At 36.9% G+C, this 13,467-nt stretch overlaps 1 protein-coding gene across 1 annotated transcript in view; it reads left to right on the forward strand.

Annotated features, from left to right (window-relative positions):
- Positions 1–268: 268 nt before the first annotated feature.
- PSMD14 (proteasome 26S subunit, non-ATPase 14) overlaps positions 269–13,467 on the forward strand; it is a 96,282-nt gene continuing 83,083 nt past the window's right edge. Inside the window, exons 1-3 of the mRNA XM_060106275.1 lie at positions 269–573; positions 7,365–7,497; positions 9,779–9,830. Coding sequence (XP_059962258.1) covers positions 9,783–9,830 — 48 coding nt within the window. The 5' untranslated portion in view covers positions 269–573; positions 7,365–7,497; positions 9,779–9,782. The remainder of the gene's footprint in view (positions 574–7,364; positions 7,498–9,778; positions 9,831–13,467) is intronic.

The raw sequence follows: 13,467 nt of genomic DNA on the forward strand, positions 1-13,467 counted from the left end.
TCCACTCTTTTCACACCTCTCCCTTTTCTCTTTTGCTTTTCAGATGACCAAGTTAATCTCAGTCCAAGTGAACCTTTTAGTTTTGAAGTAGGGCCGCGGTGAACACCAAAACGAAGAAAGGGGTTCCGGTCTTTGCATTCCTGCAGTTCCATCTCGGCGCCAGCCGGGCGCGCAGAACTGGGGAGGGAGAGGTGCGGGCAGAGAAGGGAGGATGTCGGAGGAGCGGGAGAGGCCCTAGCGCTAACTTCCGCCCCACCCTCCAAGCCGGGACGCCTGAAGCAGGCGACCCGCGTTGTCTGTCCCGGGCGCTCCTCCGGGGACGCCCGCTCGACTCCCGAGTCGTCTTCAATTGGCCGTCGGGGAAACGGAAGCCGAAGCGGCGCAGTGAACCCGGAAGTGCTTCGCGGCGGAGGCCTGGGCGACTCTTTTGAATGGAATCGGGCTGATTCATCGCCGGTTCGCGGAGCCAGAGCCCGGCCGAGTCGGAGCTTGCTGCTGTCGCTGCCGCCGCTGCGTCACCGCTGCTGGAAGACAAGGGCCCAGACCGCGGCCTCCTGCTCCGCCCGCCTTCAGGTAAGACGGGGAACGCAGGCCCCAGAGGTCCGCGGAGGCAGCCGCGCTAGGCCGCTGCCAGCGCCGTGCTTTCCTGAGTCACGTTGCTCAGCCGAGTTTCCACTGGGGTCCCGGGCGGTGAGGGTGGAGTCCAGGTTCCTTCGTCCTACACGCTGTCTCCCCGGGTCTCTGATTAAGTTAGGTCTGGATGTGGTCTCCTTCCTCCAAGCGTTTCTGCTCCGCTGAATTCACCACATCTTGGGAGCCTCTCCTCTTTATTCAGAGAGGACCCTTAGTTTTGGCTTCTGTTTGTCTGTGTTCTGTTGAAACTTACCCCTGTGTTGAAAAACTTCCCGCCAGACAGGAAACAAGGGCGAGAGAATAAAATTAACTTTCCCGTTGAATGCATGTTTGCTTTATCACTTGTGTTAACCTTAGGCCTTGACCCCTTTTCTCATAGTGTTAGGTTTTCAACTGCCTTCAAAAACAAACAAAACCCCCGAGATGCATTGTTTTTTAACCTTGAAACTCTTTGAAACAAAGTATGGTTATTCTTGCTCTGCCTTTTAACTTAACTTTCAGTTTGTCCCACTTGAGTAGTTGTTGATGAATTGATTACATTTCCTGTTTTCAATAAAGTAGAAATCTGCTACTGTGTGTTACATCTTGCAGCTTAATTTTCATGGGGGTCACTACTTTGTGTCAGGCAAAAGAAGAAAAATGTAAATTTCTCGAAAGAGTTTGAATAATATAAACCTAGTGACCTAAGGAAAAATTCTTGAAATTAAAATGGTATCCAAAAGTTGGGAAAGACAAGGAAGAGGCTTTAGAAATTAGCAAAAATGTACGTCTAGAGTGAAAATCATTTTTTCATTGCTCACAAAAGTATTTAGTGCTGCTGACTTAATGTTTGTGAGTAAGCAAGAAGACAGCCACTGATAATGTTGAAATAAAAAAGAACTGAATACAGTTATAGTGGAGAAGATTAATATAATGATGGCCTTCTAGTCTTGTCCTATAAAGCTAGCAACTGGCTCATTTAAAGTTTAAATTATGTTTCTTTTAAACATATAAATTTAAATGGGTTATTGTGCATTTGAAGAGATTAAGATACGTGGTGGCTCAGAATTAACTACAAGATGTGTTTAGTGAAGTGGTATTTAGTGAGAAGCCTGAATATTGTCTTGAATTCGTCCCAGGACAGAATTGCATCTGGCCAACAGAAGAAAGTTTTGAAGTCATGATCTTTCAATGAAGCCTCACCTGTTGAGTTTGGGAGATTTTTTTTTTTTTCCCTCAAGGGTCTTGATAAATATTATATTGCTGTTCTAATTGAAAAGCTGGATTTTTAACCTGTTTGACATGGGTGTATTCTATTTTTTATACTTGTCTGTAACCCTTGTGTTTAATATCTAATTTCAGAACCCATGTTTGAAAATCAATAACAAGGAGCAATTGTGCTTCTATTTAATTGTTCTAAATTTTATAGCAATGTTTGTTTCATAAGTCATTGTCTACCTGTGAAAGCCTTACCTGAATACTTGTGATTTAGTACTCATGAACTTGTCATATACCCAGTTTGTTGCACTCATTTGACACTTATATTCTGTTTTATGATATTTTGGTATCCCCATCTGTAAAGTGAGAATTGGATTAAATAATCTTTCCGGGCTCTAAGATAAATAACAATAAGAACAGTTACTGAGTACCTATGAATGTTTCAGGCACTATATTAGGTGCTTTGCATTTTTTTCTTACAACAGACTTTCAAGGAAGATATTATTCTCATTTTATAGATGAAGTCTAGAGGCTAAAAGAAGGTAACTTGTTCATATCATATAGAGGGTAGGTGATGAAGCCAGGATGCAAATCTAGGTCTGATTGCCTCCAGAGCCTTTCCGGCTCAATACTGCTATTCTTTCACTTTATGTTTTTTCTATGGGATTGTATCATGCCTCCCCAGGTAGATTGTAAATTCTTTCAGTGAAAGTCACTAAATTCCTTAGTGGCTCTGTTTCCGTATCACCTTATAAACAAGGTAGTATTTAATAAATATTTTGCTTCAGTGCCGTAATTAGGAGATAGCACAAGAAGATATTCATGATAATTCCATCTCACTGTTCTAAACGGGGGGAATCTTACTATCAAAACCTTATTTGTATAATTAAATTTAACGTTGACTTTTTCTATTTTTTTCCACTGAAGAAAGCCCTTAAGAAAGTGAGAGAAAGAAGTTCCTAATTACTTTCCACAAATCAGACAGTAGAGGAATTAGAAATACAGTGAGATCACAAATATGGAGTAGTTAAAGGATTTAGCATCAATCTGAGAAGTAATAATATATAACTGCAGCATGGGTTGAGTCAAAAATGAAAAATGAGCTAGGAAACAGTAGAAAAACCTGAACAGATAAGGGCTTCATGATTTTGTTAGCTCAGTTGTGAGATGAAGAAGTGGAAAATCATCAGGCTTTTGAGTGTACTGATATTTATTTTGCCCTTTTTTTTTTTACCAATTAGGATTCTAAACATTATGTATGACATATTAGGCATAAACACTTTATTCATATTATCTCATAATGTTTTAGTTAATCATATCATGAATAGGCTGTTGAGCCCTCTGCTTTTTTTTTTTTTTTTTTTTTTGCGGTATGCGGGCCTCTCACTGTTGTGGCCTCCCCCGTTGCGGAGCACAGGCTCCGGACGCGCAGGCTCAGCGGCCATGGCTCATGGGCCCAGCCGCTCCGCGGCATATGGGATCCTCCCAGACCGGGGCACGAACCCGTATCCCCTGCATCGGCAGGCGGACTCTCAACCACTTGCGCCACCAGGGAGGCCCTACCCTCTGCTTTTTGATAGGTGTAAAAACTTGGTTTAGATCCATAGACCTTTTGCATTGCTTTTATTTCTGAGCACTGGAAGTATTCTTTTATGTTCTAGTGTAACACTTTTAATTTTTATGAACCCCTTTGCGAAGTTCTGCAAAATGCAAGTCCCTTTTCTCCAGTGTGATTCATTTAGTACTGTGAAATATGCCGTGTTTTGAAATTCACTAAATGGCAAACTCTATGGGAAGAAGAACTCATGCTGGATGAACTGTAGCTATGCTCAGGATGGTGGTGCTGATGACAGCAGCTAGCATTCATTGTTTACTTGCGATGTGCCAAGCATTGTGTTAAATGTCGTTTATGTTCATTATCTTATTTAATTATCTAAACACCTCTCTGAGGTGGATACTATCAGTATCCCTATTTTCTAGTTGAGGAAACTGAGCCTGAGAGAGAAAACTGACCCAAGGATACAGAGCTAAAACGTGTTAGAGCCAGTATTTGAACACTGGCACTTAGATTGTAGACTCATAGCTCTTAACCTCATATACCAAGAAAAAAGTCATCACCATGTACCATCTGGGTCCAGTAGACCTTTTAAAATTTCTTACACCTTTAAGTCATTTAAAGGTGTATGTACCTGAAATGGACAGCATTGTTGGAATGTAATTAACTGCTCATCATCCATCATGGATGAACCTGGAACATATCCATCTTATAAAGATCGGTTCCACATTTTAAGTATGTCTCTAATAGGCCCCAGCTTATCTTTTCTTTTGGTTCTACTTGCACTTGCAATACTTTGTATGTGTGTATGTGTGTTAAAATATGCATATCGGGCCTCCCTGGTGGCGCAGTGGTTGAGAGTCCGCCTGCCGATGCAGGGGATACGGGTTCGTGCCCCGGTCTGGGAGGATCCCATATGCCGCGGAGCAGCTGGGCCCGTGAGCCATGGCCGCTGAGCCTGTGTGTCCGGAGCCTGTGCTCCGCAACGGGAGAGGCCACAACAGTGAGAGGCCCGCGTACCGCAAAAAAAAAAAAAAAAAAAAAAAATGCATATCATAAAATTTACCATTTTAACCATTTTTAGGCATACAGTTCAGTGGCATTAAGTACATTCACACTGTTGTGCAATCATCACCACCATCCATCTCCAGACATTTTTCATCTTCCCTGATGCAGTACTTTTTAAAACAAGCTTATAATTTTGTTGAAGTGGAGATGTCCAACATCTTTGCTTATAAAACATTTTTATTTTTAGATTTATAAACACCAATTAGAGTTAATCCAATGATTTTTAAGAATTTCTACATTCTTTCCTTTTTCTCACCTTTGTGTATACTTCAGCATTTGTCCACTTATCAACTGTATCAACATCATAAAAGATAACAGAATATGTCATCTCTTTATAAAAACAGGTTCTTGTTGTAAAATAGTGTATAATGAACTCCTTGTTGAATACTAACTGGATGAGAATGTCATATTTCCTTTCTGGTCTTAGAAATATATTGTTCAACTCATTGATCCTTTAAAAAGTAATTTTTCGAGGTAAAAGTCACATAACACAAAATTAACCATTTTAAAGTGAGCAGTTCAGTACCATTTAGTACATTCATAATGTTGTGCAACTACCCGCTCTATGTAGTTCCAAAACATTTTCCATTCTTCTAAAGTAAAACCCCTTACCCATTAAGCAGTTTCTCCATTTTATTCCCTCCCTCAGCCCCTGGCAATCACCAACCTGCATTTTGTCTCTATGGATTTATATATTTTGGGTATTTCATGTAAATGGAATCATACAATATGTGACCTTGTGTTCATGGCTTCTTTCACATAGCATAATGTTTTGACGTTCATCCATGTTGTAACAATTATCAGTATTTCATTCCTTTTTATAGTTGAATAATATTCCATATGTTCCATTGTATGTGTATATAGAATTTGTTTATCCTTACCCCCTTTGATGGACATTTGGGCTGTTTCCACCTTTTGGCTGTTGTGAATAGTTATGCTATAAATATGCATGTACATGTTCTTGTTTTGAATACCTGTTTCAGTTCTTTTGGATATATACCTAGGAGTAGAATTTCTGGGTCATGTGGTAATTCTGTGTTGAGCTTTTTGAAGAGCTCTCAAACTGTTTCCAACAGTCATTAATTTTTAAGTTTGAGAAAATTGATATAGGATATTGTCAGTGGTCTGAGATTTTGTTTATATTAGTGGTTCTGAACTGGGATGATTTTGCCCTTCTAGGGGACATTTGGCAATGTCTGGAGACATTTTTTTTAAATTGAAGTATAGTTGATTTACAATATTGTGTTAGTTTCAGGTGTACAGCGAAGTGATTCAGTTATATAAGTATATTTTTTCAGATTATTTTCCATTATAGGTTATTACAAGATATTGACTGTTGTTCTCTGTTATACAGCAAATCCTTATTGCTTATCTATTTTATGTATAGTAGTTTATACTGTTAATCCCATACTCCTAATTTATCCCTCCCCCACCCCGTTTCCCCTTTGGTAACCATGTTTGTTTTCTATGTGAGCCTGTTTCTGTTTTGTACATAGATTTATTTGTATTATTTTTTAGATTCCACATATAAGTGATATTATATAATTTTTATCTTTCTCTGTCTGACTTCATTTAGTATGATAATCTCTGGGTCCATCTATGTTGCTGCAAATGGCAATGTTTCATTCTTTTTTATAGCTGAGTAATATTCCATTGTGTATATGTACCACATGTTCTTGAACCAGTCATCTGTTGATGGACACTTGGGTTGCTTCCATGTCTTGGCTATTGTAAATAGTGCTGCTATGAACATTGTGGTACATGTAACTTTTCTAATTAAGCCTTTTCATCTTTTCCGGATATATGCCCAGGAGCGGGATTGCTGGATCATATGGTAGCTTTATTTTTAGTTTTTTAAGAAACCTCCATATTGTTTTCCATAACAGCTGTACCAGTTTACATTCCCACCAACAGGGTAGGAGGGTTCCCTCTTCGGAGACAGTTTTGATGATCACAGCTGGTGGCATCCAGTGCGTAGAGGCCAGGGATGCTGCTAAACATCCTATAATGCCCAAGACAACCCCCTACAATAAAAAATTATTTGGTTCTGAATGTCAGTAGTGCCAAAGAAACCTTAGCTTATGTCAGTTTTGTTATCATTAGAGTGCTGTTATTTATTTCTTTACATCCACCTTGTGATTCTCTAATAATTGTGAAACTTTTTTTCTCTGTCAGTTTTCTCTTTGCCATTATGGGAGGAAAATGAAGAATTCTGAATTCTCAACTGTATTCAATGAAAGCTAAAAAAAAAGACTACAAAGATGATGTCTCCAGTCTTTTATATCTTTTTGAAAGATGAAGCAGTGCTTTGGGCAGCACAATAAAAACTGAAGGATGATGCAATGGCTGTAATGTATTTCACTGTTGCATCATTTGGGATGATTGTTACCATTCTTCCATTTTCTTATTATTTTAGTCTTTTTTGGCATAGTTGGGAATAACTGATTAAGACATGACAAAGTAATTCCTAGGATAATGAAATAACAAACCTTAAAGATATAGGAAAATTAACCACTAAGATTCCATAATATGTTATAGATTTCTAATAATGTGCAATGAACCTATATGGTAATTGCTCAATAGAATGAATTTTGTTCTATTTAAAAAATGAATAAATTTTCTTTGTTCTTTAAAACACCTCTAGAAAGACTGAAAGTCATGAAATGTCAATCTTTACATATAATTAGAACAGCTCAAAAAAGAAACTTTGGAAACAAAATTTGGATACAGGGGTAATCACTATGCTCTATAGCTCCCTTGGATGGTATTTCATTCTATACTCTCAGGAAATGGTAATTAGAAATCAATTTTGATTTCTATTTTGTTTTAGGAATTTTGCTTCTTTTAAAGCTCTTGGTATATTTCCCTCCTTAGTTCTCAAAATAATTACATCTTATTTACTTTTTTTTAGGAGAGAAAAAAAATAAAAATAAAAACTTGAAAAACTATACCTGCCAGTATTAGCAAGAGCTTGAGTTAAGAAGAAATTTGTCAAACTCAACAAATTGAAGCTTAACACCGCAAGAGTTGTAGTTACTGACCAGGTGAGCATTAAGAATATATTTTACTTTTATCTATCCTTATAGGATATGTCATAAAGATGTTATGAAAATGTATCAGTTTTAGCACACATGAAAAGCCCAGATTGAGGGGCTCATGAAAGTCATTTAGATAACTAGCATTTTTGTCCTCGTCTGCTTTCTAGAAACTTTTTTTAAAGTAGTATGATTTAGAACATTTATCAATGTATTTCATTCCAAATGTTAGTATTTTTATTAAACCTTATTATCTTAAAATACTTAGTTTGTTAATTTTTTTCCTGTTTGCTGAGACATCTGATTTTGTTAAAAACACAAATTTGACCTGCCAGATTTTCTTTCCCTCTGCTCCTCACATTGCTCATGTATATTCACAGCATCTGGAGTCTGTGTAAAGTCATCAGAAACAACACAGGGGGAATAGATAAACTGAACACAGCTGGGAATTGACTTTGGCCTGGAATATATAGAATGTATATATATATTTTTTCCTCCATTTGTTCTTTATGTTTGTAAGCTTGAACTGGGCCAAAAGAATTTTTTTGAAGGGGATAATATATTGTAGAGGAATAAACGTATTTTATATTTTAAAATACACAGGGTTTTGTTTTGTTTTCAGTCTACAGCCTTTAAAAAGTGATATGTATCGAATGCCATATTTGAGTTGAGGAATTTTAATGAGAATTTGATGGAGATTTTATTTGTAAATATTGCTATTAGGAGGGTGAGTTAAGGTTATAAAGTGGAAATTTTGTTTGGACTATCCAGTTTTCTTATATGCCTTTTCATTTTTTAAAATGAGTTTATCTGTTGTCAGTCTCACAAACTTGTGGAGTGAAACAAGCCAGACAACATATATTATTTTGTTTACATAAAATTCAAAAGCAACAGAAGTGATCTGTGCTGTTGGAAGTTGGAATTCTACCTTTGCAGGGTGGTAGAGACTAGGAAGGGGATACGAGAGTTTCTTAGGTGCTGACAGGGTTCTCTTTCTTCATCTTGGTGGTGGTTTTGGTGGTGTGTTCACTTTGTACAGGTTCCATGGCTGTATCATTTGTGCACTTTTCTAAATATGGACTTGAATGAAGTTTGCTGTACCAACAGTGTTAAATATTCACAGGATTAAATTGTTTGCAGGATTCAACAAATATAATTAGGCAGTAATGTAGTGATCATAAGTACATTATTGAAAAGTTTGTATAGCTGTTCTAACTAGTGAAACAACATGGACAAATGACTAAAGTAATCTGTTAGCATTTAGTTTAGAATATAATTTGTGGTAATACCATTTTCTAAAGCATACACCTAGGAAGAAGAGGAATTTTAAGGCATAGTAGCAATTTTTAAGTAGAAAAAAAAGCCTCATTGTCATGTTTAAAGTATTTAGTTGTACTAATATTAATGTTTATAATTTGATTACTCCTTTTTGTGTATTTGTGACCATACTAGTACTCTTGTTTTTTCCTTTGATTTCTTCTGTGAATTTTTCAAGCTTATAAGAATATCTTCTATAATTATTCCAGACATAAAAAACAAATCAGATTGATATTTCAAAGTTAATTCTCTTGGTACTGATTAACTCTAAAATTGTAATTGAGAACAGCAGCCAAATTTCCTTAGTGAAAAAGATGTGTATCTTTACAGTATCTGAAATAATGCAAACTATCTGTGTGGATTCTAGAACACTATCTTAATGCATTTAATGCAATATTACTTTATATTTCTTTTAGTATAATGAGTTCATTTTTAAAAAGCCTTTGACGCTAATTCAGAGATCCATAATCTGCTCACAATGTCTTTCACATGTAGTTTTGATGATAACTGACAAGCTGTAAGTTAATTAGCACAGAACTTACTAATGAGGATGTTAAAATTTAATTTAAAAGTGAGGATTTTTATTTGTACACTCTGGACAAATTGAAGGAAATTCAATCATACATATGATAAGCATTTCAGGCACTTTTTCCTCATTCAGGTACTTTATTAGGTAACAATAAGAAAATATAATTAACTTAATGATAGCAAAGTTTTGAAAGTATGCTAAGATTGCTTGTCTTTAAAACTGGGGATAACCCAAAACCAAAGCAGTAAAATAAGGTCTGTTAATTAGCATGGAAGACAGCTTCTTGAATTAATATGTGGTGTTAATTAACAGGAAGTCTGATGTTGTGTTGTAATTACCACCAATATTTTTGACATACTGAGTGACTGAAGGTGAATTATGTAGATAGCAACTGAGTAAACACTTTTGTGCTTAGGAACGTTTTTCTTTGTTTCTGTTTTCTAGAAATATGGACAGACTTCTTAGACTTGGAGGAGGTATGCCTGGACTGGGCCAGGTTAGTATATAGACTCTATGTGTTTCTTTGTGTGTAAACTATAAGCCTTTCACTAGTTATCCAAAGAGAAAAAAATCAGTCCCAAGAAAATTGCTTCACAGATAACCTTATGGTAAGAAGCTTCCCTTACTGCTGGTTACTGTATTCCAACACTAAATAACTTGTGGAGAAAATGTTCTATTTTCTTAATTTAATTTTCTCCTAGGAATAAGAATTTTCTCTATTTGCTTTGATTTAAACTTTTGGGATATGCGAGATTATCAAACTTGCCTTTTGGTTAAAAAAAAAAAGACTCAAAGTATCTTATTTCTGGGTTTACAATGTAGACTTTAAAAGTAACACATGAAAAAGTAAACATGGCATACTCTTGGCAAGATCCAGAAAACCCATAGAATGTTTGTATGTACAATCTTAATGCTGATAAATTCCTTCTAGTAATTATGATACATGGATGAATTAATCAGTAATACCTCTCTTTTCTTTAAATTTGGTATATATGGTTTCTTTTTACATTCTTATTAAAATTAAGTGAATTTTCAGTTGTTTTAATATTATCATCTGTCTTGTTCCATATTGTTGGGGCAAATGGCCTCCAGATAGATTTCTATCTCAGGATATTCTATCTGCTTTCAGCTAAAGAAGAAATTTCTGCCTCTTGAATTCTACACTGATTATCTTTCCAGTCCAACATTCACAAAAGAGATGACTATGTTAGACTTTTATGTAATGTATTTTATGTCCAAATTTTGGGACTATTTTCATAACCCACCTTAAGAACCCTTTTAGTTGTCAGCTGTTTCCTATTTCCATATCACTGTCAATGACTTTGTCTTCCTTTATTCAAAGTAGTCTAATATTTTAACTATTAAGAAATAGTTTTGTTTGAGATTTCATGAAATTTTCAACATTTTATAGGTACTTTTACAAGGGTCTATCATGGTTTATGACTAATAAACCTTTTCCTTTTAGAAACTTGAAATCATCTTGTGATCCCAAATTGCATCCTTGCACAGACTTCAGTTATTTTTTGTTTGCTTTTGTTAGTTTTTTTAATAAACAGTGAGGTTCATTTGTTTATTTATTTATTTATTGGCTGTGTTGGGTCTTCGTTGCTGCACGTGGGCTTTCCCTAGTTGTGGTGAGTGAGGACTACTCTTCATTGTGGCATGCGGGCTTCTCATCGCGGTGGCTTCTCTTGTTGCAGAGCACAGGCTCTAGGTGTGCGGGCTTCAGTAATTGTGCCACGTGGGCTCAGTAGTTGCGGTGCATGGGCTCTAGGGTGCGGGCTCAGTAGTTTGGCTCGCAGTCTCGAGAGCGCAGGCTCAGTAGTTGTGGCGCACAGGCTTAGTTGCTCCGTGGCATGTGGGATCTTCCCTGACCAGGGATTGAACCCATGTCCCCTGCATTGGCAGGCGGATTCTTAACCACTGTGCCACCAGGGAAGCCCCTACTTTTGTTAGTTTTGAATATTTCTCGTGTTCCTTTACTGGAAGCGTGTTTCTTCATGATTCTTCATTTTTGTAAGATCTGTGTAATACATTCTCTTAAGAGGCCTAAGCCTCTCTGAACTTGACCCTTCTAAAGCTGCTTCCATACATTTACAAACATTATAGGTAGCTTCTAGAATTTCCTTAATTCATTCTGAAATTAGCAATAACAATGTGTAGGCATATAAAAGTGTCAGAAGTGAACTGAGGTGGTATGTAGATACTGCACATTTACCTGCAAATTACAGGTAAAGATGTTGCCTTAGTAGAATTCTTAAGGGAAGTTGCATCAAATTTAAATACCAAAATAACTTTTTCCTTAAGTAGTAGATGCAATAAATTATATATCCATGCCAGAAATCCATGCTGGGAAATTGGTGGACATGAAATAATGGGTTGACTGACCACCGATTGAGTTACACCATATCTCGGTGACCGCTGCAAACCTTTGCATTGAGTGGAAAACTAAGTGTTGGTTCAATAACCTGTCCTTGGTTTCGGATAATTTAATCAGCACGTGTCCCCCCCTCAGTTTGTATTCTTATTTGAACTTAAAAATGTGTTGCCTGAGAATCTGATATTTCATGTGTTTCATCTTCCTGATTAGATGACAGACTCTCAAGAGAATGATTTATGGGGTTCTTATTTCTGTGTTACCTCCTTTATCAAATACTAGGTGTTCAATGATTACATTTTTTCTTAAAATTTTATTTTACTCTTGTTCTAGACTGATTTGACAAATGGATACGGTTACTTCTAAAACATGAAATGTTAAGTGTATTATTTTTTAATAAACAGGAAACAAGTTAAGTGTATTGTTTATTTTTTAATTTTTTTAAATTTTTTGGCCACGTCACATGGCATGCGGGACCTTAGTTCCCCAACCAGGGATCGAACCTGCACCCCTGTGGTGGAAGTGGGGAGTCTTAACCACTGGACCACCAGGGAAGTCCCGAGTGTATTGTTTATTTTTAAATAAAAGTCAAAGACCTTTGGATTGATAACAGCTACTCTTTCCATTAGATAATGCGTAACAGCCAATAAAAGTAGAAAGGAGATAGAAGTTGTTTTATCCCTCCAAAAATCAATGGGAAATGTTACTATCTTACCATATAATATAAAAGTCAGAGGGCTTCCCTGGTGGTGCAGTGGTTGAGAGTCCGCCTGCCGATGCAGGGGGTACGGGTTCGTGCCCTGATCCGGGAGGATCCCACATGCCACGGGGCGGCTGGGCCCATGGGCCGTGGCCACTGGGCCTGTGCGTCTGGAGCCTGTGCTCCGCTGTGGGAGGGGCCCCAGCAGTGAGAGGCCCGCGTGCCGCAAAAAAAAAAAAAAAAAAAAAAAAAGTTAAAATTTCCTCATAAATAGGGGCAGGTTACTTGCTGTTAACTTTGCAGATGGCTCTTTTAAAACATGGGAATAGTAGCAGAACAGGGTTTTCCATCCATTCTACTGACTCAGCTTTCTTTGACTAGAAATGACCTTTCTCTTTTCCATGGCTAATGCTTTGACTTATTCTCTGATCCCATCCTCTCTTGAAACCTTGCTCATCTCCACTGACCCCTTCCTCTGCCTACAAAAATGTTTAAGTGTCCTGTATCCCCAAAACAACAAAACTTCACTGCATTCTGCCATTAAACCTTTTCTTCCATTTATTTCAAGAATTCCTGAAACAATAGCTTATACTCACATATTCTACCTCCTTACCTCCATTGACTCTCATGAGATTATATTCTGGCCTCCTCCTTCATTACTGGAATTGTTCAAATTGCCAAGTCTATTGGCCTACTTTTAGTTCTCTTTTCACTAGACTTTAGTATATCACACCGTTCACAATGTCTTTCTTAAGACTTTTTCTTCCATTAGCTTTATCATGGTACTTTTTCCTAGTTCTTCATTATGGTATGCATACCTATAAAACAACTTAAAGTTTTTCTTAAATGTTACATTTTTAAATGTTAATACATGAACAGTAGCAGGCTAAAATCATTAAATCTGTCTACAATCCCCTACTTTAATATAACTTATCAGTAGTGAAGCAGAAACAGATGTTTTATTAGAACTATTAAAATTTGTAAACAAATAGCTTTTATTTCAAATGTGTTTTTTTATTTACTTTGCTAAAGTGCTTATGAACTTGAAATTACTGA

Source organism: Mesoplodon densirostris, chromosome 8, assembly GCF_025265405.1.
Source record: "Mesoplodon densirostris isolate mMesDen1 chromosome 8, mMesDen1 primary haplotype, whole genome shotgun sequence".
Classification (NCBI taxonomy): domain Eukaryota; kingdom Metazoa; phylum Chordata; class Mammalia; order Artiodactyla; family Ziphiidae; genus Mesoplodon; species Mesoplodon densirostris.